The following is a 27307-nucleotide window of genomic DNA, read 5'->3' as shown; positions in this document are numbered from 1 at the left end:
TAATGGTTTAGCTGAATATGTATGTAACGCATGTCGTCAAATTACGGATATTTTAAGGAAAAGATGGGTGCAGGGAAACAGATTAAGTATTCAGTCATTATTATGTTGCAACTGTTTCTCACAGCCATGTGCCCTGTGCCTTTAACTAAAGCAGGCTCATGCCTCTTTAAAAGTGATGAGTGTTGTTTTGTAGGAAGCGGTCCCTTGACAACGCTTCAAAGCAGCGGCTTGAACACGAATTTCCGCGTATTGTCCGAGTCGTGATGAGGAAAAGGAAACGTGTGATCAGGGCTCAGCGCAGTATATAAAAAAAAAGCCAGCAGCAGCTTCGGGGCCTTGCAGAGACGCACAGAGAGACGGAGAGTTAGCGACCTTGCTCCATCCCCGCTCCTCGAACCAATGTCAGCACCGATCGAGAGGAAATCGCTGGAAAATGCTGAGTGAGTTAAACTGCCGGCTCGTTTTCACTTGCATTGCAAACCGCTGGAAAGGTGGAGAGATTGCACTCGATTCAGTCGAACCGACCAAGGATTGAACAATTTCCTCAAACATGGGTCTTTGCAGACAGTCAAACCGGGCAGCCAGCATCTGATTGTGAGATTTCAAACCACCTCTATATTCTTCATTTCTATTACACAACATAATGGCCTAACACAGAGACAAAATCGCAGATCTTAACCACTTGACGTTTCGAAGATGGTAACATCTTGCGGAATGTATTTATTTTCATTGAATTATTTCATAAACTTTACATTGACGCGCCACAGACAATCCATTCGCGATAGTCATGTACCATACATTATTTGAGTTTTGATTTATTAGACATGTTACTCATGTCTTTGATCTGAGCAACTTTTAGCAGGGCGGTGTTGTGGGACTGATTGATTCAGTCCCTGATACACAAATACATGTAAAATCCCAGTGACGGGCGAGCGATATTCTTCACGGTGGACCCGGTCAGTTCACAAGTGTATCTGATCTGCTAGTTATCCGTTGTCAGCCTAAATATTAATATTTTGAAGTCACTGTCCCTTTGGAGAATTCTCGTGACCTCTTCATATTTTAAGTTGAACTTCCCCTTCAGGCAGCTGCAAGTGAATTAACCCGAGAGCCATTTTTCTTCAGCTTTAAACAACGCATTTATTCCGGCATTACCATGATCAGGCATCTTGCTGAGATATTTTGGAAAAAGTGGACACAACAGCACTTTTGAACCCGCAGTATCTGTGATATATTTTCAATGTCAGTATGTGAACAGGGCTAAATATTTTGTGTGCTTCTAAGCTGAGCTTCCACTTGAAGAATGCTTTCTAACCATCATCTGTTTATTCAATAAGATTGTGTAGCCTTAAACCAACATTGTACTATCTTACAATAACAGTACATCACTTATAATAATGCCCGTATCACACTCATCTTTCTATAATGAACCCCTCTGGGAGATCGACTATTACACTGAAATTTTCAAGACACCGCCGTGAGTAGAAATATTTTTAAAAGACTGGCTCATTGGTAACACTCTTGCTTTGGAATTTAAAAATTGAAGCTTCAAATCCCACCACAGAAGCTGAGCTCAAAATCCAGGCTGACACTTTAGGACAGTGCTGCAGGGAGTTAGTTAAGGGAAAAGTCACTGTAGTCTTACCAGACCATAGGGCTGCTGTCTCATTAGAGAGAGAGAGAGAGAGACGACTGGTGGTATTTTAACCCCAGGTGAGGGGAGAGATTGGAGAAGGAGAGTCCTTCATGGTGACCATATCCAGTTCAGGGATTAAATCCATGCTCATGGTGTGACTCGACATGGTAAGCCAGCTGAGCTACTCGACCCTGAAATAGGAGCGTTATATCATCAAAGGTGCTGTTTCTCAGATAAAATTAAAACAAAGTCCATTGCCCTGGTTAGCTGGATGTGACAATATTCTGTTCTCTGATTTGTGGAAATGTTAGAGAGTTCTGGCTAATATTGTCCCTTCAGCCAATATCAGTTATTTGGTCATTTACCTCATTGTTGTTGGGACTTTGCTCCTGCACTTTCTACTATAACAACAGCAATTCATTCACATAAGAAAGTGGACCAGGATTTAATGCCTGGAGTCTGCTTCACCATTGAGTAAGATCATGTCTGAGTGGATTGTGGTTTTATGACCTGACTGTTAACTATAAGATTTTTTGAGGCTATGAAAAGTGCTATGCAAATGAATCGGTTTACTCATGCAGCTTGAAGTGAAACAAATGTTTTCTTTGAAAGCCTATGAACAAGAATTACCTAACAAACCAAGGCAGAAAAATTCTTTGTAAATGCGTAGAATTGTTCCAGAAGGAGATTGTTTGAAGCCTGTGCTGGCTCTGTTTAAGAATATTTCCACTTGTTCCACTTGCCTGCCCATCCCCTATGGGATGCTACCCTAAGGAATTCCTGCAGTAATGCCCTTGGCCTGAGATGATTAACCTTCAACAATGATTTTGTTCTAGATGTGACTCCACCCAGTGGGGCATTTTCCATGATTCTCATTGATTAACGTTTTGTTCAGGTTAATTGATGCCACATGTTTTAAAATATTATGCTGCAGAATTGCGTCCTCAATTCATCAATAGCGTTACAGCAAACTTGCGATGATGAAATGAGTGTTATAACAGAATGACTTGTATAGCAAGTCACTGGAAAAGCTAATTGAATGTCATCAGTGAGTTTGATCAGTAACTTTGCAGATCATAAAAAAATTGATGGTGGTGGTAAATAGGAGGACAAAGGTGGACTGGTTTGATGGGCTAATCAGTGGCAAATGGAATTCAATCTAGATATGTGTGAGCCAATGCAGTTGGGCAGGACAAACAAGACAACGGAATGTATGATGGTTTGGGAAGCACTGATGATCAGGGGGACCTTGGTGTGCATGTGGTCCTTTAAGGTAATGGGACAGGTAGGTAGAATAGATAAGATGGGATGTGGGATAAATGCGATTATTAGATGAGGCAAAGAGTTTAACAGCGGGGACGTGATACTGGAACTGAATAAAACACTGGCTAGGCCACAGCTAGAGTATTGTGTACAGTTCCAGAATCTACATTGTAGGAGGGATGGGTGTACTGGAGGTGATACAGGGGAGATTTACCAGGATGTTGCCTGTGCTGGAGAGTTTTAGTTATGAAGAGAGATTGGATAGATTAAGATTGTTTCGCTGGAGCAGAGGAAAATGAGATGTATAAATTTATGAGGGGCATAGGGTCGACAGGAAAGAACTTTTTCTTTTGATGGAGGGATCAATGATCAGGGCATAGATTTAAGGTAAGGGGCAGGAGATTTAGTGAGGATATGAGGACATTTTTTTTCACTCAGAGGATGGTGGTAATCCAGTCAGCAGGCTTTGACTTGTTGGGTACTGTGAGGATCAGTGCATGGGCCCCAATTATTCATAATAAATTCCTATGATCGAATATAATAAATGCTATATTTCCAAGTTTGCAGTGACACAGACTGTGTGAGTTGTGAGGAGGATGTAAAAACACTTCAATGAGATTTGGAGAAGCTCGGTGAGTGGGAAAAAAAAATTGGCAGATGGGACACAATGTAAAGAAAAATGATATTATCCTCTTTGGTAGCAAAAGAGAAATACAGAATGTTAAATGGTGAGAGGTTTGGAAGTACTGAACCAGAAAACGAGACTTGTTCACAGAATTACTAAAACATTACGGTGCAGAAGGAGCCATTTGGTCCATTATATCCACACCGGCTTTCCTAATGAGCATTTGAGTCACTTAAAGTTAACATTGCATTGAGAGCAAGCAATTAAGAAGGCAAATGGTACAGAGAATTTGAGTGCAGGATCCAGGATTCCTACTGCACATATGTAGAGACTCTTATGTTGGTAAGACCACACCTCAAGTATTGGTCTCCTTACCTATGGAAAGACATATTTGCCATTGAGGGAGTGCAATAAAGGCTCACCAAACAAATTCTTGGAATCGAGGGCTTGTTCTGTCAATTATTCTCCAGAGTTGAGTGGAATATAAAATGATCTCATTCAAGCATACAAAAGTCTTACCTGGCTCACCAGGTAGATGCAGGAAGGATGTTTCCCCAAATTGTGAGGTGTGTAGAATCAGGGGACAATGCCTCAGAAGCTGGGAAAGGCCATTTAAGATTCAGAAGAGGAAGAATTTCTTTACTCAGGAAGTTGGTGATTCTTTGGAACTCTGCTTCAGAGGGTCATGGAGGTTCACTTATTGGATCTATTCACAACTGGGATTGACTGATTTCTATGTGTCAGGAATGTAAAGGAAAATAGGTGGTGTAGTAGACAGTGAAAAAAGATTATCTCAGAGCCCAATGGGACCTTGATGTGATGGGCCAATGCACCAAGAAGTGGCAGATGGAGTTTAATTTAGATAAATGTGAGGTATTGCATTTTGGTAAGGCAATCCAGGCAGGACTATACAGTTAATGGTAGGGCCCTGAGGAGTGTTGCTGAACAAAGAGACCCACAACTGCATAGTTCCTTGCAAGTGGAGTCGCATGTAGACAGAGTGGTAAAGAAGGTGTTTGGCACACTTCCCTTCATTGGATAGAACATTGAGTATAGCAGCTGGGAGGTCATGTTGTGGCTGTACAGGACATTGGTGAGTCCACTTTTAGAATACTGCAAACAATTCTGTAGAAAGGATGTTGTTAAACCTGATAGGGTTCAGAAAAGATTTATAAGAATGTTGCCAGGGCTAGAGAGTTTGAGGTTTAGAGAAAGGCTGAGTAGGCTGGGGATTTTTTTCCTGGAATACTGGAGGCTGAGAGGTGATCTTACTGAGAATTATAAAATCATGAGGGGCATGGATAGGGTAAATAACCAAGGTCTTTTTCCTCAGATGGGGAGTCCATCATGAGAGGGCATAGGAAGGTGAGAGAGGAATGATTTAAAACAGACCTAAGGGATAATCTTTTTACACAGAGAATGGTGTGTGTATGGAGCAAACTGCCAGAGGAAGTGGTGGACATGGGTACAATTACAACATTTTAAAGGCATCTGAATGTGTACATGAATGGGAAGGGTTGAGAGGGATATGGGCCAGATGCAGGGAAATGGGACTAGGCTAGATTGAGATGTCTGGTCGGTGACGATGAGTTGGATTGAAGGGCCTGTTTCTATGCTGCATAACTCTGACTCAATGACTGTTGAATAGTGCAGGAAAATGGTCATACAGTCAATGATTGGCCATGATCTCATTGAATGATGGAGCAGATTCAATAGATGTAATAGCCTCCTTCTGCTCCTATTTTCCATGCTCTTTTGTAGTTCAGACTTTGTCTCTGGAATGGAATCTGAAAACGCATCCTTCTGATACTATAGGCATGTACGCTGCCATTAAGCTGATGTTTCATAAATCAAGCCGTAGCAAGCCATTTTCTTTTCAATCAAATCTGTTTATGAAAAATTTGCTGGCAGTTGATATATGGTAATAAATTGGCAGCACTTCAGAATTACAAGGTTTGTGATTTTCGCAAAATGCTGATTAAGTTGGTGAGGAATGTATTGATTTCCTGAGGTACTTTAGTTCAAATTTTATCTCTCTGTGTTTGATGTGTTTGGAAGCAATGGATTTTTGTCACACATTTTTAGACTTTAATTCTCTACACTGATGCAAGCGAGGAAATTAGTGTTAACTGCAGGGTGTGGTCCTTGTGAGCTGGATTCAGAGTGAGTACCACACCTACTTTCCCTGTTATTTGAAAAACCATGGAAAATATGTGTACAAGAACAAAACTGCAACATGGAAATGAGATTCAAGTACTTTGATGATATATCTGTCATAATTTGATTAATCCTTATAAATGTGGAACAAAGATCACAATTAAAAATTGAATAAATCAAACATGAATTTTGTTACTCTATCTCCATCTTAGAACAAGATGCACTCAAACAGATTTAAGATACAAGATTAAAGGAATGATAGGTTTCTATAAGACAATAATTTGACCACCACTAGAACACTGACAGCAGCTTTTAGGTCCCCATTAGAGAAAGCTTATTAAAGCCATCAAGAGTATACAGTGTAGCATCAGGAACTTGATATGAGGGATGAGATACTCTACTTAAAATATGAGGTTTAGATGGTCAAATTATCAGGACTTGGTGTGTGTTCCCTTGATCATGAAATATTGAAGAGACAATCTAGTTCTGATGTAATTTTTGAAAACAGAATTTGACAGATTACATGCAGAGAAATGGTTTTCTCTTTTAGGTATTTTAAGACTAATGGAAAATAACCTTATTGAAGAGTCACATCAAAAAGCACTTCCTCACACAAATATAATATGAGATTTGAACTATCTCCTCCAAAATACTGAGGATAAAAGAACAATGGGCAAACTTTTAAGAGTGAGCTATCTTCTTAGGTATGACTATCAAAGGAGGGCAACAAAGATGGAGAAGTGGAATTCGGGAGTATGATTTATTTTATTCTGGCTTTGTTCTTCCCTTGTTTTCCTTAAGAAGTCTGCCTTCTTGAACTGCAGTGTTTGGTGTAGTTACACCAATGGTGCTGTGAGGGAGGAAGTTCCAGAATTTTGACATGAAGGAATGATGATGGCGAGTGACTTGCAGGGAAACTTTCAGGCAATGTTCCCTTGGAAGGTCTGCATACACCGATTGATGTATAGACACATTCACTTTGTGTTTATCTTGCTGCTGCTGTTGTGCACAGACCTCAGAAAGTGGAGAACCTAGAGGGAAGGTAGCTTATAGGTGATTGTATTTATACGTACCTGTTACCTTTACCCCTCTAGATGATGACGTTCATCAGTCGGAAGGTAATGTCTAACGAGCTTTGGTGAATTTCTGCAGTGTATCTTTTTGATGATACACACTGCTGTAGTAAGTGTTGGTGGTGGAGGGAGTGGATGCTTGTGGATGTGGCGCCAATAGAGTGGGCTGCTTTGTCCTGGATAGTGTCAAGCTTCTTGAGTGTTGTTGGAGCTGCACTCATTGAGGCAAATGGGGAGTATTCCATCACACTCCTGACTTGTACCTTGTAGATGATGGACAGGCTTTGAGCAGTCTCGAGGTGAATTAATCACCACAGTATTCCTATCCTTTGCCCTGCTCTTGAAGCCATTGTGCACTCGATCCATTTTATACAGATAGACCAATTCACTTATGGTCAATGGTAATCTCCAAGATGTTGATGATAAGGGGTTCACTGATGGTAATGCCATCGAATAACAAAGGGCAATGGTTAGATTCTCTCTTGTTCGAGATTACCTAGCAGTCATATGGCACGAATGTCACTTAGCACATGGCAGACTATGTCAGGATATTGTCCAGGTTTTGCTGCATTTGGAAATGGACTGCTTCAGTATTTGAGGAGTTGTGAATGGTGCTGAACATTGTGCAGTCAATGTGATAATCCTCACTTCTGACTCTATGATAGAGGCAGGTCTTTTTAGGAAGCGGCCGAAGATGGTTGGGTCCAGGACACCAACCTGAGGAACTTCTACAGAGATGTCCTGCTGGGATGACTGACCTCTAAAACAATCTTCCTATGTGCCACGTATGATACCAACTAGCAGGGAGAGATCCCTTGATCCCATTGACTTCAGTCATGCGAGGGCTTCTTGATGCTGTACTTGGTCAAAGGCAGACCTAATGCTTAGTTCAGGCATTTTCACCTCCTCTCTGGAGTTCAGCTCTTTTGTCCACTTTTGAACCAAGGCTCAAATAAATTCAGAAGCCGAATGGCTCTGGTGGAACCCAAATTGAACATCACCAAGCAGATTATTGCTTAACAGGTGCTGCTTGACAGCACTGTTGATGACCACTTTGATCATTATTTTTAATGATTGAGAGCAGATTAAAGGAATGATAATTGGCTGGATTGGATTTATCTTGCTTTTTGTGTACAGGACACACCTACACAATTTTCCACACTTTGGGTAGATGCCAGTGTTGTAATTGTATTGGAACAGCTTGGTGTGAGACATGTGGTGCTGGAAAAGCACAGCCGGTCAGGCAGCCTCCGAGGAACAGGAGCCTCGATGTTTTGACATAAGCTCTTCATCTGGAAGCTCTTCATTCTTTATGAAGAGCTTATGCTCAAAATATCAACTCTCCTGCTCCTCGGATGCTGCCTGATCACTTTATTTTTACAGCACCATGCTTTTTGACTGAGCTCCAGCATCTGCAGTCCTGACTTTCTCCTCCTTGGTATGAGACATGACAGGCTCTGGAGCACAAATCTCCAGTACTGTTTCTGGAATGTTGTCAGGGCCTGTGGTCTTTGTAGTACCCATTGCCTTCACTCATTTTCTTGATATCATACAGACTGAATAGAATTGGCTGAAGACTTGCATCTGTGATACTGGGAACCTCCTGAAAAAGCCAAGGTGAATCGTCCATTTGGCACATCTGGCTGAAGTTTGTTGCGAATGTTTCAGCCTTATCTTTTGCACTGACATGCTGGGCTCCCCCATCATTTGAGGAAGGGAATATTTATGAAACTTCATCGTCCAGAGAGTTGTTCGATTGTCAAACATTGTTCACAACTGGATATGGCTGGACTGCAGGACTTACATCTGATCTGTTGGCTGTTGAATTGCTGAACTCTGTCTTTCACTTGCTGATGCTGTTTGAACATGGGTAGTCCTGTTTTGTAGTTTCATTAGCTTTTTGCCTTTTTTTTTAGGTATGCCTGGTGCTACTCCTGGCATGCCCTCTGCACTCTTCAGGGTTAATCCCTTGGCTTGATGGTAATGGTTGAACAGAGGAATATGTCAGGCCATGAGGTTGCAGGTAGTGTTGGATGTTCCCTTTAAGCTGCACAGGTCTGACGTTCTAGTTAAGGTGGTTGACTTGCCAACACATATTGCAGCATTGACTAATGATTCCACAAGTAACTAGCGCCCATGGACTTTGGAGGTCCATGCAGAAGAAACATAAATTATCAGGCAGGCTGCTCATGGATGACCAGATTGCAGTTGTTAGATCTGCTTAAAGCCTGTCCACTTAGCACAGTAATTGCATTGCACAACACATTGGAGAGTATCCTTGATGTGAATAGGATTCTCTCTGTAAGGACTGGGCAGTGGTTACTCTTGCTATTATAATCACGGACAGTTGCATCTGCGGTACGCAGGCAAGGATTTGAACATTGCTTCAGATTACAACAGGATCTTGATCAGATGGGCAAATGGGCTGAGGAGTGGCAGGTGGAGTTTAATTTAGATAAATGCGAGGTGTTGCATTTTGAGAAAACAAATCTTAGCCAGACTTAAACACTTCATGGTAAGGCCCTAGGGAGTGTTGCTGAACAAAGAGACCTTGCAGTGCAGATTCATAGCTCCTTGAAAGTAGAGTTGCAGATAGACAGGATAGTGAAGAAGGCATTTGGTATGCTTTCCTTTATTGGTCAGAGTATCGAATACAGGAGCTGGGAGGTCATGTTGCGGCTGTACAGAACATTGTTTAGGCCACTGTGGAATGTTGTTTGCAATTCTGGTCTCCTTTCTATCGGAAAGATGTTGTGAAACTTGAAAAGATTCAGAAAAGGTTTCCAAGGATGTTTCCAGGGTTGGAGGATTTGAGCTATAGGGAGAGGGTGAATAGGCTTGGGCTATTTTCTCTGGAGTGTTGGAGGCTGGGGGTGATCTCATAGAGGTTTATAAAATCATGAGGGGCATGGATAGGATAAATAGATAAATGGATGCTGGGGTGGGGGAGTCCAGAACTAGAGGGCATAGGTTTAAGGTGAGAGGGGAAAGATATAAAAGGGTCCTAAGGGGCAACTTTCTCACACAGAGGGTGGTACGTGCATGGAATGAGCTGCCAGAGGAAGTGGTGGAGGCTGGTACAATTGCAAGATTTAAAAGGCATCTGGATGGGTATGTGAATAGGAAGGGTTTGAAGAGATATAGTCCAAGTGCTGGCAAATGGGACCAGATCAGTTTGGGATAACAGGTCGGCATGGATTTATTGGATGTGTTGTTTCTGTGCTGTACATCTCTATGACTCAAGGACTCGGGTAAGTATGTTTTTCCTTCATGTTAGTTCCCTCACCAGCTGCTGCAGACCCTTTAGGACCAGGTCAGTAATGGTGCAGCCAAGTCACTTTTGAACTTGAACATTGATGTCCCCTGCATAGAGTGCACTCTTATGGCCTATCCTCCTCCAAGTGCTATTCTCTGTAAACTCACTTGTGGAGGGAGCAGAGGCATGTTACATTCCGAAACCAGATTGATTAGCTGGTTTCAATTTCTAGGCAGAAGTGGGTACTACAGATGCTGGAGATTAGAGTCAAGATTAGAGTGGTGCTGGAAAAGCACAGCAGGTCAGGCAGCATCTGAGGAGCAGGAAAATCAATGTTTCGGGCAAAAGCCCTTCATCAGGAATGAGATTGGGAGCCTTGGGGGTGGAGAGATAAATGGGAGGGAGGTGGGGCTGGGAGGAAGGTAGCTGAGAGTGCAATAGGTGGGTGGAGTGGGTGAACCTTCCGAGAACCCCTTCGCCCACCTCCAACAAACCCCATCCAGCTGGACACCCTGTGCTGGCCTATTACCCGTCCTCAACCACTTTATTTCCAACTGGTGCCAAGACATTGACCGCTTCAACCTGTCCACTCCCTCCCCCACCCTTACAATACGCAGCCCTCCACTCCCTCTACTCAAACCCCAACCTCACCATCAAACCAGCGGACAACGGGGCTGCAGTGGTAGTTTGGCACACTGACCTTTACACCACTGAATCCAGATGCTAACTCAAAGACACCTCCTCCTACCGCCCCCTTGACCATGACCCCATGCCCCATCACCAAACCATCATCTCCCAAACTATACAGAACCTCATCACCTCAGGAGATCTCCCACACCCACAGCTTCCAACCTCATAGTCTGGGAACCCTGTACCACCTGATTCTACCTCCTACCCAAGATCCACAAGCCTGACTACCCCGTCTGACCCATCGTCTAAACCTGCTCCTGCCCCACCAAATTCATCTCCACCTACCTCAGTACTGTCCTATTCCCCTCTGGTCCAGGAACTCTGCACATATGTTTGAGAGACCACCCAAGCCCTCCACCTCCTCCAAGACTCCATTTCCCTAACCCTCAATGCCTCATCTTCACCATGGACATCCAGTCCCTCTATACCTCCATCTGCCATGACCAGGGCCTCTAAGCCCTCCGTTGCTTTCTCTCCCAACATCCCTACCAGTACCCTTCCACTGACACTCTCATTCGTTTGGCTGAACTGGTCCTCACCCTTAATAATTTCTCCTTTGAATCCTCCCACTTTCTCCAGATGAAAGGGGTAGCCATGGGCACATGCATGAACCCCAGCTATGCCTGTCTCTTTGTCGGCTATGTAGAACAGTCCATTTTCCGGAGTTACACCGGCACCACTCGCCACCTCATCCTTCGTTACATTGAGGACTGCATCAGCAACACCTCGTTCCCACGAAGAGGTTGAACAGTTCATCAACTTCATCAATGCATTCCACCCCGACCTTAACTTCACCTGGACCATCTCTGACACCTCCCTCCCCTTCCTGGACCTCTCCATCTCCATCAACGATGACTGACTCAACACTGACATTTTTTACAAACCCACCGACTCCCACAGCTACCTGGATTACACCTCTTCCCACCCTACTTCCTGCAAAAATGCTATCCCGTATTTCCAATTCCTCTGCCTCCGCCGCATCTGCTCCCAGGAGGACCAGTTCCACCACAGAACACACCAGATAGCCTCCTTCTTTAAAGAATGCAATTTCCCCTCCCATGTGGTTGATGATGCCCTCCAATGCATCTATCTCATCTACATCCCGTACCTCCGGCCTCAAATCCCACTCCTCCAACCGTAACAAGGACAGAGCCCCCCCCGGTCCTCGCCTTCCATCCCACCATCCCACCAACCTCTGCATAAACCACATTATCTGCCAACATTTCCATCACCTCCAAACGGGCCCCACCAGCAGGGATATATTTCCCTCCCCACCCCTATCCGCTTTCTGCAAAAACTGGTCCCTCCGTGACTACCTTGCCAGATCTACGCCCCCTAACAACCCACCCTCCCCTCCCAGCACCTTCCCTTGCCACCACAGGAATTGCAAAACCTGCGCCCACATCTCTTCCCTCACCTCCGTCCAAGGCCCCAAAGGAGCCTTCCACATCTATCAAAGTTTCATCTGCATTTCCACACATATCATTTATTGAATCCGTTGCTCCCGATGCGGTCTCCTCTACATTGGGGAGACCGGACACCTTCTCACAGAGCACTTCAGAGAACCTCTCCGGGAAGCCCGCACCAATCAATCCACCGCCCCGTGGCCCTACGTTTCAACTTCCCCTCCCACTCTGCCGAGGACATGCAGGTCCTGGGCCTCCTTCACCGCCGCTCTCTCACCACCTGACACCTGGAGGAAGGACGCCTCATCGTCCGCCTCGGGATCCTTCAACCCCATCGCAACAATGTGGACTTCACCAGTTTCCTCATTTCCCCTCCCCCATTTTAGCCCAGTTCCAACCTTCCAGCTCAGCACCATGCTCATGACCTGTCCCACCTGTCAACCCTCCTTCCCACCTATCCGCTCCACCCTCCCACCCGACCTATCACCTTCACCCCCACCTCCATCCACCTATTGTACTTTCAGCTACCTTCCCTACAGACACCACCGCCCCCACCCCGCTCCCCCCCACCTCCACCTCCACCTCCACCTCCACCTCCACAGCTCCCTGCCTTCATTCCTGATGAAGGGCTTTTGTCCGAAACATCGATGTTCTTGCTCCTCGGATGCTGCCTGACTGGTTGTGCTTTCCCAGCACCACTCTAATCCTGGCTTCACTGTCTCCTGAGTCTGACTTGCCTTCATTGGATTTCACAGCAACTTAGGTGGGATTTATACATGTGCAGTTAATCTAAAGTCAGAAACCTGGCCACACAACCACTGCATTTGAATGATCCATTTCCCCTTATTTATACCACAATCAACTTTGCCTTTGTATCGATCCATATCTGTGCAGACTAGTCAATATGCAAAAGTGCTTCAGGCTGTGAGGCTAGTCCACTATTCACTCCAAATAACAGCCAATAATGAAAGCAGGTGCTATTTATAATTTCTTCTGTGAAAATATTAATCAGTGGAATATGTAAAGTAGTTCTGAAAGTGTTTCTCTCGTGATTGAATATTGGTTTTAGTAAGGATGCATCCAATTTTCAGATTCAACAGAACTGAAGTCATGCATGCACTAAACAAGTGGTGATACTGTGACTGTTCCAATATCCTCTCATTCCACATGAACTTACTGAAGAAAGCAGTAAATGTTAAGTAATAGCATCTATGTAGAACTCCGTCGATGAAATTTTTGTGATAACCAATACATTATGTTGCCTTCTTTACAAATGTAACTGCTGATGTTTGCACAAATGCTCAGTCAGTTTAACAATGACAGAAATCAAAGTAGCATTTTTACGCTTAATTTTTGTCATTAATTTTAACTGATGCCACAACCCATAGTTGACACAAAAAGTGTCAAGAAAGTCAATGAGAAAATAATTGATCTCATGTCGTATCTGCTTATAGAAACAAGGGAACATTAAAAAAAAGGAACAGGAGTCATCCATGCAATATGATCATGGCTGGAGCGTGGCAACATATTATACTTTTCTCTGTATTTATTTGTTAAATACAAGTGACAATAATTCTTTCAATTCATCCTCCTCAGTACCTTGTTCCTGCTTTTGCCCACTGACCTTAGTTCCCTTTAGCCCTAAGAACTATATCTATCTCCTTGTTCAAAGCATTCAATGTTTTGGCTTCAACTGCTTTCTGTGGCAGAGAATTCCATAGGCTCATCGCTGTTTGAAGAAATTTCTCCTCATCTCCAAAGCTCACAATCTTCTATTAAAAAAAGGATTTGCTTCATCTCTGTTTAATTGGATGAGCCCCCAGTTCTAAATTCTCCAACATAGAGTCATAGTGATGTGCAGCACAGAAACAGATCCTTCGATCCAACTTGTCCATGCCGACCAGATATCCAAAATAAATCTAGTCCCATTTGCCAGTATTTGGCCCATATCCCTCCAAATCCTTCCTATTCATATACCAGTCCAAATGCCTTTTAAATATTGTATTTTAATATTTAAACATTAAATATCAGCCTCCACCACTTCCTCTGGTAGCTCATTCCATACGCACCATTCTCTGTGTGAAAAAGTTGTCCCGTAGGTCCCTTTTAAATCTTTCCTGTCTCACCGTACACCTATGCTCTCTAGTTTTGGACTCCCCCACCCTGGGAAAAATACCTTGTTAATTTACTCTATCCATGGCACTCATGGTTTTATAAACCTCTTTAAGGTCACCCCAGAGTCTCCAACATTCCAGGAAAACAGCCCTAGCCGAATTAGCCTCTCCCTATAGCTCAAACCCTCCAATCCTGACAACATGCTTGTAAATCTTTTCTAATCCCTTTGGAGAGGCTGAACAGGCTGGGGCTGTTTCCCCTGGAGCGTCAGAAGCTGAGAGGTGACCTTATCGAGGTTTACAAAATTATGAGGGGTATGGATAAGGTATATAGGCAAAGTCTTTTCCCTGGGGTGGGGGAGTCCAGAACTAGAGGGCATAGGTTTAGCGTGAGAGGGGAAAGATATAAGGGGCAACTTTTTCACACAGAGGGTGGTACATGTATGGAATGAGCTGCCAGAGGAAGTGGTGGAGGCTGATACAATTGCAACATTTAAGAGGCATTTGGATGGGTATATGAATAGGAAGGGTTTGGAGGGATATGGGCCGGGTGCTGGCAGGTGGGACTAGGTTGGGTTGGGATATCTGGTTGACATGGACGGGTTGGACCGAAGGGTCTGTTTCGATGCTGTACATCTCTATGACTCTGTAAGTTTCATTGTATCCTTCCTGTGGCAAGCAGACCAGAACTGAATGCAGTATTCCAAAAGTAGCCTAACCAATGTCCTATACAGCTGCAACATGACCTAACAACTCCTATATTCAATGCCCTGACCAGTTAAAGCAAGCATATCAAACACTGCCTTCACTATCCTGTCTATCTGGGATTCCACTTTCAGGGAGCTATCAATCTGCACTTCAAGGTCTCTTTATTCAGGAACATTCCCCAGGACCTTACCATTAAGTGTATAAGTCAGGCTCTGATATGCTTTTCCAAAATGCAGCACCTCCCATATATCTAAATTAATCTCCATCTGCCATGTGTGCTACGAAGTTACTGCTGGAGAAGGGGACTGGCAGGAGCTGATGCAGATATAATGGACCAAATGGCCTCCTTTTGAGCTGTAAAATTCTATGAATCTAATATCATGGAATACGTTACAATTTCCTGAACACTGATTTAAAATTGTATTTGAAAGATTCTTTTCTTCCGAGTTGGGTGGGTGCATCAGCAGCATTCCCTCTAAAAAAGCCCACCCGCCTGTACTACCCACATTCATACCTCGTAGTTGGGAGGAGCTGGATTAAAAATTGGGCTGGATGGCCGGAAAATAGCTGAGGAAGATGAATGTTGCCGAGACAGGCTACACATGTGAGGGAAGCCTGCTGTGGATGTCCAGCACTGTGTCCAAAAAAAATACAAATATAAAATATAAAAATTCCACATGCCTCATTCATGTCATGCCATACGACCTAATTCCCTGGACACATACCTGTCGGCTCTTCGTAATCACTATGTGCTCCTCAATGCCCGTCCATCTGTATCTCGGACCCCTTGTAGTCCTTATGCAACTTCACCTTAATGGGAAGGCGATGGCCTCGAGATATTACTGCTGATCTACCAATCCAGAAATTGAACTAAAGTTATGGGGACCTGGGTTTGATTCCTGCCACAGCAAGTAGTGGAATTTGTATTTAATTTTTAAGAATCTGGAATAAAAGTTCTAATGATGACCATTAAACCATTGTCAATTGTCGGAAAAATCCAAGTGGTTCACTAATATCATTGAGGAAAGGAAATCTGTAATTCTCACCTGATCTGGCCTACATATAAATCCAGAGCTACAGCAATGTGGTTGACTCTCAATTGCCCTCTCAAATGGCTTAGCAAGCCACTCATTTCAAGCGTGGCTCAGGATGGGTCATAAATGCTAGCCAGCTGGCAAGGCCCACATCCCACAAGTGAATTTTTTAAAAATTACCATCCCATTAGATATTACATCTACAAACACACAGGAGAAAAATAAAGTTCTATTAAAAGATTCAACTAAAGGTTGCATTGTGCACTCTATTGAGAAAAACGCTCTCAATCTTAAAAAAGGCGTCCTGGCCAACCTTGATAGGTCTGACATGTTTTGATAGGCCTTTATGTATTGGACAGGTCTTTGACAGGATTAACAGTTCCAAGGAGTTAATGCATTTATTAACATAAATCCTTTCTTAACAATCTGAAAGGGTATCTGACAGCCCACAAGGGTACCTGAAGTCCCATCAAATGGAATCCAAAACCCCCTCCAAACGAAGTATCTGCACCCTTCTCCCTGCCTTAAAGGTATCTAAAGGAACACATCCTCAAAGTGTCTTGGGACCATATCCAAAACGGTAGCCCAGCTCTGATACAGATATTATAGCTTTCCAAAAGAAATACACTGTGAAGAGAGCTGCTGTGATGGGTTTGCACTGCAGTCTCTGGGTTCTGTGCAGCGGGGTTACCAAAATGGCCATTAAAATGGGCGGTTGCCTCCTGGAACTGCAGGCATGTGAAGCTTGAACTAACACCATTCCCATGGAATTGGAGAGAGCCACATTGGGGATAGAAATTGCACCTCCAGCAAATTAACACTCCACAAGGCCAGTGACATTAATAGGGGTGCATTCCCGTTGTTGGCAGCATGGAGGGTTTTAAAGGACCGTAGCCCACATTAGGGTCAACACCAGCCCACATATTGTTTTCCATTTACCTGCAAATGTACACTGGGCACAGCTTTGTTTCTCATGGAAGAGGTCTGTCCAGGGCCCTCTTGATATGGGCCATGGTTTTGTTTATGCGCACCTGGCAAGCTTCATGCATTTGCTGGGTGTCCCTGAGTGATGAGAATGGAACTTTGCAGCTGTTGTGTCACTTGGAGTGACTCTTGGCTGGGACATGGAATGCAAAGGGGAGTTTAGGTGGAGACTTTGATAGAAATTGAGTTGGGAAAGAGAGGGGACGTGACCAGGATGGAGGATTCTGAGAGGTGGCAGGTTATTGGGAGGGAGAGTCCACTTTGGTCTATTGAAGTCTATTCTGGTTGTAGGTTGGGGGATCAAAATCTAAATGAAATTCTCACACCAAATGCATTCGTGGATAGCCCTTTCTTCCTCTCTGTTCATACGTGGGATATGATATCACTGGCTAGGCCAACATTTAATGGCCATCCCTAGTTGGCCTTGAGAAGTGATGGTGAGCCATTTCTTTCATCCAATACACTACTCTTTGTAACTTGTTAGAAAGGGAATTCCAGGAATTTGTCCCAGTACCAATGCAAGAACAGTAATTTTGAGGAAAACATTTTTGTTGATGATGGGCCAGATACTGTACTGGAGCTCCCCCTGCAGGCTTTATGAAGTATTGTGTCCATCTGAAATGTTCTGTCAATTGGTCACTCTGCTCCAAAGAGTAAATTGGCTTGCCAGAGCATAGTTACAATGGCATCAATCATGCATGGAACTTTGCACCCTTTTCCTCCAAACATGAAACAAGCACTTGCCTGTTCTCATGCTAGCATTTTGTCTTGGGCCTACTGCAGTGCTCCAGCAAGGCTCAGCCAAGCTGAGTAACATTTCACCTTACGCTTGGGAACCTTTGAGCCTTCAGGACTCAACATTGAATTCAGAGCATGAACGCCTTCTTCCATGTCCTTAATCCACTCCCACACCCCTAGTCCTGTCAGGACTTGGCTTGCTTTTAGCACACCGTACCCATTTTCACCCAGTCATAGACCCCTTCATTATCACCTGTCTGAACTTCCCTTCTTCGTGGTGATCAACAATCACTTTGCCTGCCTGACTTTTTTTTGCTCTTTCTCGCTGTGCTGCATTTCTACCTATTTCCCCCCCCCAACTCCCCCATCATTAGTGTAAATTCTGCTTTCCACCAGCTGCTTTTAAGAAGGCTTATTAGACTTGAAATGTTAATTATGCTTTCCCTCCATAGATGCTGCCAGTGTTGTTGAGTTTGTCCATCAATTTGTTTTGGTTTTGTTTCAGATCGCCAGCTCCACACTGTTTTGTTGTATACAATAAACGCCTGCGTGTGGGCTGTTGGACAGGAAACAGGGGAGAAAAAGCTTGCTGATTTTCACCTCCCTATTTCAAATGCTAAATTGTAATATTGCTTAGATTGGCATCTTAGCACTGTGCTCAGACTTTAACTGAAATTGCCTCTGACCTAAGTTTCTTTGTTACAGAGAGCCGGTGGATGAGGTTTTGCAGATACCTCCTTCATTGTTAATGTGTGGGGGTTGTCAACAGAATATTGGAGATCGCTATTTCCTGAAGGCTATTGATCAGTATTGGCACGAAGACTGTCTGAGTTGTGACCTGTGTGGCTGTAGACTGGGAGAAGTGGGGAGGAGATTGTACTATAAACTGGGCAGAAAGCTCTGCCGAAGGGACTACCTCAGGTAAAATAGCTTTATTTAATCCAAGTTATTTCAATTTTTATTTAATACTGAATCCCATATATGTAAAAGCAGTGCTTCATCATTGGTTGAAAAATTTGAGTATATAACTGTTTAAACTCTGTACTGTTAAGGTAAATTATCAGAATCAGACCAGGTGATTACGTACAAAAATGTGACTTTAATATTTCCTTGTGATAAATTTTTCACATTCATGTCTCACACAAGTACTTTACTTCAATCTCTTTGAAGTTAAACAAAGGCAAAACTTGATGAAGATGATGTCATCGAAGAATTGCTAAACCATATCATTTCACAACGAGTGAACAAAAAAACCGAACAACTTCTCCTTGTAGATTAATACAAAATAACAAAGATTTCACATTTCTCCACATCAGTGGATTGTGTTTTTCTTTTAATTAATTGAACATAGCATTCACCCTCTAAGATTGGCCAAACATCACCCTCACAAAAAGCTAACTGACCTTGCAGCCTTTGCTGTACCTGATTTGGAGACAGTTTTTAAAAAATCTCATACTATTTGTGACTACACAAGGCCAGAGACTATTGCAGAACTTGTGAGTTGTTTATTAGTAGCTGAAGCAGGCTAATAAATTGTTTATTATTTCCTACCTTGAATTGAATCAATACCAGTCGCATTTCAAACACCCTGCATCTTATTTCTTTGTAAATTTATGTGAATACTCTTTTTGATAAAGACCTAACATTTGAGATTATAGCCTTCTCCAAAGACCTTCTGTGCAAATGTGGTTAAGAAATTCTGAAAATGACTGCTTCTCGCAATGGTTCCTTGTCTCCACTGTTTGGAGGTTTTTTTCCATTGACACATTCGAACTTTTGTATGTTCAGGAGGCCTGTGCACAGACTAAGGCTTTGCTGTCTATTCATTTCAACGTAGTTATAGATTCAAGGTGTGTCGTGAAAACAGCATGAAAATTGTGAAGAATAGGGGTGCAGATTAAGAAAATGAAGAAAAATGGATTAGATTGCATCATGTTATTTCTGGATATTGAGTTAGGGTTAAGGTTGGTAACCTGACTGACTGCAGGAAATTGGAAGCATATTATGCCAAAGTGCAATCCCATTCTCATCAGAAAGTCATGATGTGGAAGTGCCGGTGTTGGACTGGGTTGGACAAAGTCAGAAGTAACATGTCACTAGGTTAAGTAACATACTAAATCTTTCAGCTTAGATTTCTGGATATTATCAGTGGAGCATGAGAGCAGGATTAGGTATTTCAGCCCTCACACTTGTTCTCCCATTTTCTTAGACCATGGTTGCTCTGTAGCACAACTCCATTTCCCTCACCATGCTTTGTGTCCGTTAATACCCTGAAATCTATCAATTATTGTCTTGAAATTTTCAATTGAGCCGGTGTCCTCAGGTTCCTATAGGGAGCAAGTTCCTGATGTCCACCATGGAACAGGAACTTTGCATAATTTTCTCTTCTGAGGAGAGCTTGACTTTCTTTCAGATAGATCTGTTTGCACTGACCTACACTGAGCATTTGATAATAACCAAGAGTTGTATCTGCATCATCTTTAATAACTAGATAAGTAATACAGCTGTCATATTTCAAGCTTTCCTCCAACATTCCACCATGTAACAATGATTGAAAAATGTCCATTTGAAAATTAGATTTGAGAATAATTGCTCAGTTACTATCATAATTAGTTTGTGGAGGATGCACACAGCTACTGCTGAAGCTTCACATCTATCGATGAATAATGGACAATGGCAGTTCAATGTCATGGAGCAATTTATGGCACCGAAGGAGGACACTTGCCCCTTAAAGTCCATTCTAGTTGTCTGCAGTGCAATCCAGTCAGTCCCATTCCTCTACTTGATCCCTGTAGTCTTTCACCTGCGAGTTTTTTTCCTTCAAGTGTTCCTCTAATTCCATTTTGAAGTTTCTATTTTCATCATTCTCATGAGCAGTAATGTCCAGGCCATTGCTCCGTTAAAAAAAGCCTCATCCCCACATTTCCTCTGCATCTCTTGCTCACGATGTTAAATCTGCACCCTCCAATCTTGTACCATCAGGCCATGTGAACTGTTTGTGCTTTGTCTATCTTCTCCCAACCTGCCATCAACTTGTATACCTCTGTCAACTCACCAACGAATCTTGTTTACTCCATTGAGGTCAACCGAATTTTAACGTTTTAACTCTGTCACAAAAACTTCACATCCCTGCAATAATTCGATAAACCTTCTCTGGATCCTGTCTTGAGACCCTTACATCCTACCGAAAGTGTGGTGACCAGTATTAGATTCAGTGCGCTAGTTGGGGTCGAACCAGAGCTTTATAAACGTTCAACATAATTTACATGCTTTTGTAATCACTATCTCTGTTTATGAAACCCATCTGGTTTACTTGGCACTCTCTCAATATGTCTGTCCACTTTCAAAGAACAAAGAAGAAAAGAACAAAGAAAATTACAGCACAGGAACAGGCTCTTCAGCCCTCTAAGTCTGCGCCAATCCAGATCCTATATCTAAACCTGTCGCCTATTTTCTAAGGATCTGTGTCCCTCTACTGCCTGCCCATTTATGTGTGTCTGTTGTGACCTTGCTGAGTGTTGGCTCAGACTCATGGGCCAAATTAGCACCCCCGTTTCTAATTCTCATGACTGTCCATTTTCACCCTGCCATACAAGGTTATGGAAGTGAAAGTCCGTTTGTATTGAGGATGTTACAGATATACAGTCAAAAGTTCATGTCAAGGTCAAATGTGGCATCAAGGGTTAGGGTTAGTTTAACCTTCCAAATGTTGATGCTGGAAACTTCTGTTCTATATGTGCTTCATTTCCCCACAATAGACATCCCTGAGCAATCTAAAAAATTGGTCAAGTATGAATTTTCTGAAATGTGCTTTCTGACTTCCTTGACATTTTTGTTTCATTCATTCACGGGATATCAGTGTGTCTAGTTGGACCAGCATTTATGGCCCATCCCTTATTGCCCAGAGAGCAGTCAACCACATTGTTATGGATTTGGAGTCACAAGTAAATCAGACAGGATAAATTAGGCAAATTTCCTTCCCTAAAGAACATTAGTAAACCAAATGGTTTTTTCCTGACAGTAGGCAGTAGTTTAATGGTCATCATTAAAATCTTATTTCCAGATTATTATTGAATTCAAATTCCACCATCTGCCATGATTTTCCTTTCCAAACTGCAGCACTTCATTTATCTAAATTAAACTCCACCAGCCACTCCTCAGCCCTTTGGCCCATCTGATCAAGATTCCAATGTATTCTGAGATAACCTTCTTCACTATGTACTACACCTCCAATTTTGGTGTCATCTGCAAACTTACTAACTATACCTCCTATGTTCATATCCAAATCATTTATATAAATGACAAAAAGTAGTGGACCCAGCACTGATCCTTGTGGCACTCCACTGGTCACAGGCCTCCAGTCTGAAAAGAAGATATTTTCTAATTAACTTGCTCAGAGAGGTTATTACATGCCTCTAGAGCAATAAGAACTTGAACCAGGCCACTGATTCAGAGATAGGGACATGTCCACAGCACAAGACCCTATGTGTGATTGGAGGAATGCACTGATAATCAAGCTCCACTGCTCCAATACTCACACCATTCGTGTAATTGTGTTCATGCAGTCACTAAAACAGGCAACTAATACCCATATATACCATGATTCAGAGTAGAAGACACTTTGACCAGGATTCTTTAACAAATTGAAAAATAATTTGTTCATTATTGATGAAAGCTATTCCTAAACCAATTGACAAAAATGGTCTGAAACCAAACTATCATCTAGAATTAAAAACAATATCCCTTAATCCCAGCCAAATGCTTTCACAGAATGCAAATCCACTACAAACACTGCAGAAAAGGTATTGAAGAAAAGGAAACAAAGTCCTTATTGGCCAATCGTTCAATAGGGATGAAGTTTGTCTCTTCTAGAAACTGATTTTTATGACCTCCGCTAAATCTCTTACAACCTTAGATCAAAACAAGAAGCTTTTTCACAAGCTTTGATTATTTTGGAAATCTGGTGTGATCTCAGCCTTTGAATAGTGGTCACCACTTAGCCTTTTAGGATTGGTCAATGTATTCCAAAAATTCACCCAGGAGAAGAAGGATAGAGATGCAGCTTTTTCACCTTGTGATGATGCTGTCATTTAAACAAGGTTATTTTGTCCTTGGATTTTTTAAGAGAAGTTGGAAAGGCAGAGGTGCTGAAATGTTACAGAAAGAGCCTAAATTAACAATGGCAGGGCAGTGGCCAGATCCCCCAGTTCAGGTTCTCTCTAGTTTGGTTTTAGCAGGCAGTCAGAAGCTGCTGCAGTGAAAAAAGGTTCTGTGCTTCAGCAGATTATTCTTGACTGGCTTCTATCTCTGCAATCTCTCTTGCCTGTAAGAACCTGTGTTTGCATTTACCTTATGCCAAGGGATGTGTTTATGAGATGTTATGGAAATTGGAACAGCTCCTTCGTTAAGTTGCGTTAAGTTTCCAAAAGTTATTCTAAATTCTGTTTTCTTTTGTTTGTGTTTCAACTGTTGTGTTTAAATAAATGATATTTTCCTTCAAGTCGAGTGGTTTGACCAGCTGCGTCACACCTGGAATATCCACTTCACATCTCCCTTTAAAATAAGAAAAAGTTAGGATCTAGGCTCCCTTCTTGAAATATTTTGAGGGGGTCTGGCCTGGTCCAGAATGACTTGCTTACTGCTACTGTTCTTTATTCCAACTGCCCACAATGTTTTTACTCTCTTTCAGCCATTCCTCAGGTGTTTGACACAGAAACCCAGTCTGGCCAGGGCTGCGAGGCAACCATCAGCTCCTGTGGTCTCCTCTAAATAGCTTAGCGCCTTCTGTGCTTTCCACTCAGTCCCCTGGAATAAATATGTGTTCCCAACATCTGGTTCCATGTTTTGCTTCCAGGCAGTTCCTGGCACCACTCATTTGAGTGTCAAGCTGTTCTCTGGGTCCCTTAGTTCTTTAAAGTTCTTTAAAGTTCTTTAAAGTTCTTTATAGAACTGATGCTGATCTGGCATGGGGTGACATTTTGTGGTAATCAGGCTCCCAACCCCAATTTGAAAATCTCAGATACCTCAAGCTTGAGATCTATGCAAATCCATGGGATAATTAATTTATTACTTAGTCATTTGGTTATGTAGAACTTGAGTATTGTTTTTAAAAAATGACATTTTGTTAAAGCTTTTGCCTTGGAATCATCAGGATAATTCACAAAAATATTAATGTAAGGGGTCACCAATATTTCACAATTAGCAATTTTCTGAACATACTCAACCTGCCTGCACTAACAAAGCTAACAATATTATGCCTAACATTAGATGTCATCTGCAATTGTACATTTGTCTCATGATCCTGAATATGTAAAGAGTTACACCGACATTCAATTTAGGATTATCAATCAGGCTCACAGTGTGAAACCACATATGTTAATATATAGGCTCCAGTTCTTTGCAGAGGTAAAGAACATTTATATGCAGGTTAGGTCATTGCTTCATTTCTCAGGACAGTGCTTTGATCAATGAGTCAACCTGCCTGATTTATAATTTATATATTGGCAGTTAACTGTCAATTATCATGAACTAGTGCATTCTCCATTGCGAAGCCTCTACTAATCAGAGTCCCCTTGCAGACTGATCAGTACTCTCCTCTAATACAATATTAACATTGGTAAAATTAAAGGCTGCATCACCAAATAATTCAAAATGCTCAGACACTCCTGGCAAAGGGAAGTACACTTTTTAGCAATTAAGAGCAGAAATCTTGGCCCTGGAGCTCCTCGTACTCTCCTTTATTATAGCAATATTGCTTTTACCCACTTAACAACACTGTTGCCCTCAAATTGTTCCATTGCACTGATGAGTGGAAAGAATCTTGATGAGTGCAGATTTAGTTTGTGTTCTTCCTGCTTTAAGCTAACTTCCTTCCTCATTTTTCCTAGACTATTTGGTCAAGATGGACTTTGTTCTGCTTGTGACAAACGCATCCGTGCCTACGAAATGACCATGCGAGTAAAAGACAAAGTTTACCACCTGGAGTGTTTTAAATGTGCTGCCTGTCAAAAGCATTTCTGTGTCGGAGACAGATATTTGCTCATCAACTCAGACATTGTCTGTGAACAGGACATTTATGAATGGACTAAAAATGGGATGATCTAGAATTACACCTGATACTCTGCACGAATGGGTCTCAGTATTGTCTATATGTGAATTCATCCTTTTGTAAGAGCCTATAAATGTTAAGGACTTGTACAGATATTTTATTAGCACAAGCTGTGAAGGTTTCATTTATATACACAGTCTACTGTGAAATATTAACTTCTGCAGCTTCACTAAGGAGACCGATATGAATGTCATCTTAGTAATTGTGATGAATACTTACTCCTCATAAATAAACTGCTCAGTTTGACTTCTGACAGATTGACTTGGCTCCAGATCTCATTGTCGGCTTCAATTTCAGATGAGGACTAAAGCAGAATGCTGAAGGAGAATGGGGGTATTTTTCTTTGGCAACAAGGCAAATTGCAAGTTAGTATTTATTTTTACTAGCTCATGGATGTGTGCACTGAACACAAGAGCAGTATTTCTTGCCTCTTCCTAGATACTCTTGAGAAGTTGGTGACGTTTTCACCCACTATATACACTCAGAGTGCTGTTCAGAAGTAAGCTCCAGAACTCTGACTCAGCCATTTGTCAATTTATTTGACACAATCATTGTCTGAGCTGATGATGCCACCTCTTCATTAGTCAGCAATTTCAGAGCATAAAAGTTCAAAAGCTTTTTTTCCATAAATGTACTTTATAAGAGTTTTTGGTTTAATTCAAACAAGTAATAGGTCAATACAAAAACGGGGGAAGAAAAGGAAACTGTAATAAGTAAACAGTCATAAAGGTGTTGTTTAGCAGATTACAAGATTATTAGATCAGCCACTACAATTTAAAACCACAGAAAATTGCAGAATGCCAGAAAGAGGCCATTCAGCCTATCAGGTCTGCACTAGCTCTCTGAGCATTTCAGTTAGTGCCATTCTTCTGCTTTCTCCCTCGAACCTCACATGTTCTTCCTTTTCAGATAATAGTTTAATTTACCTTTAAATTTACCTTTAAATCTCTTAATTGAGCCTCCCTTCACCATACTGTCAGCCAGTGCATTCCGTAACCACTCACTGCGTGGAAATGTTTTCCTCATTTTGCTGTTGTCTGTTTTGCCAGTTAATTTAAATCTTTCCTCTTTCCTCAATCTCTCACAAGTGGGAAGAGCTTCTCCCTGTCTACTTTGTTTGCTTTGTCCAGATCTTTCATCATTTCAAATGTCTCTCTAAAATCTCCTCACAGCCTTCTCTTCTCCAAGTCAAAAATTCCTAACAACTCCCGTCTCTCCATGAAACTGAAGTTCCCCAAGCCCGGAATCATTCTCATGAAGCCTTTATGCACTTCTAAGATGTTCACATCTTTCCTTAAGTGTGACACCCAGACTTGGTCATGAGACTCAAGCTGAGGCTGAACTAGTATCTTCTCCAAGTTCAAAATAACCATCTTGCTCTCAACTCATTGTCCCTACTGTTTAAGCCCAGGATACTGAATACTTTATTAACTGCTCTCTCACTGTGTCCTACTACTGTCAATGATTAATGGCCTATAAATCCAGATTCCTCTGCTCCTGTACTTCTTATATTTTCCCCACGTTCTTCTGATAAAAATTAGTTCCCTCACATTTCTCTGCATTTGCCACCTCTCTACCCACTCTACCAACTTGTCTCTGCTCTTTCAAAGATCTACATTATCCTACTCTTGTTCAGAATGTTTCCAAGGTTTATACATTTGCATGTTTTGAAATTGTTTTTAGCCTGCTGGATATCTCATTAAGGGAAGATTGTCAGCACTTCAATGGAACATTAAAGAGCACAGGATTTTTAGCAGGCATCAAATTTAATGAATATTTAATTCCATTGCTCTTTTAATAAGAAAATAAGGAGTGATACAACATAAGTTAGAGCTTTTTTTGAAGGTTGTTAATTCCCCATGATAGCATATTTTAAATTAATGCATTCTTAAAATGACTTTGTATATTAAAAACATCTGCAATACAATCTCAAGTTTCAATGCTGTTTTCATTGCGACTGTAATCAATGCAATAGCCAAGAGTGAATGATTTAGTGGGTAGTTTTAACTACTTTGGTTTAGATTATCCTATGGCAGTACAGTCAGGATCTAAGTGCATTAGGACCTGATTTATCTTTGCTGAAACTGGGAAAGGCTGATACTGTTAATTACCTCCTGTGTCTCTTCAGCTAAGTAATACTGGCAGAACAGGAATATGAGTCATCACAGCAGTGTACCAGAACATACCAGTCTATTTTAGAGTGGACGGGTGTGGGGACAAGGAGTTGAGTATGGGGTGATGGAGATGGGTTTGTGGGGCAGAGGGGTGTAGAGTTTATATGAAGGGAGTAGACCAAGGGGCCACTATGAAGTTAAGGACTGGGCAAGTCTTAGGAAGAGAGACCAAAATGGTGGCGTCATATAAAAGAGAAAGTAAAATTTTTTCCTTGTTGCTGCTTAGATCTGTATTTATTGCTCATCTTGATTGCCCAGAGAGCAGTTAAAGTGCAACCACTGTGGGTCACATGAGGCCAGACCAGGTAAGGATGACAGATTACTTTCCTCAAAGGATGTTA

The 27307-nt window shown here is 42.1% G+C and overlaps 1 protein-coding gene across 1 annotated transcript; it reads left to right on the top strand.

Annotated features, from left to right (window-relative positions):
* Positions 1–230: 230 nt before the first annotated feature.
* Positions 231–26719, top strand: lmo2 (LIM domain only 2 (rhombotin-like 1)). The gene is made up of 3 exons (XM_072592637.1): positions 231–440; positions 18390–18605; positions 24572–26719. Exons 1-3 carry the CDS (start codon positions 400–402, stop codon positions 24786–24788), a joined length of 474 nt encoding a protein of 157 aa, XP_072448738.1. The 5' UTR covers positions 231–399; the 3' UTR covers positions 24789–26719.
* The last annotated feature ends 588 nt before the right edge of the window (positions 26720–27307 follow it).

The sequence above is a fragment of the Chiloscyllium punctatum genome, chromosome 22, assembly GCF_047496795.1.
Source record: "Chiloscyllium punctatum isolate Juve2018m chromosome 22, sChiPun1.3, whole genome shotgun sequence".
Lineage (NCBI taxonomy): Eukaryota > Metazoa > Chordata > Chondrichthyes > Orectolobiformes > Hemiscylliidae > Chiloscyllium > Chiloscyllium punctatum.
This window is presented reverse-complemented; position numbering and strand designations above follow the sequence as displayed.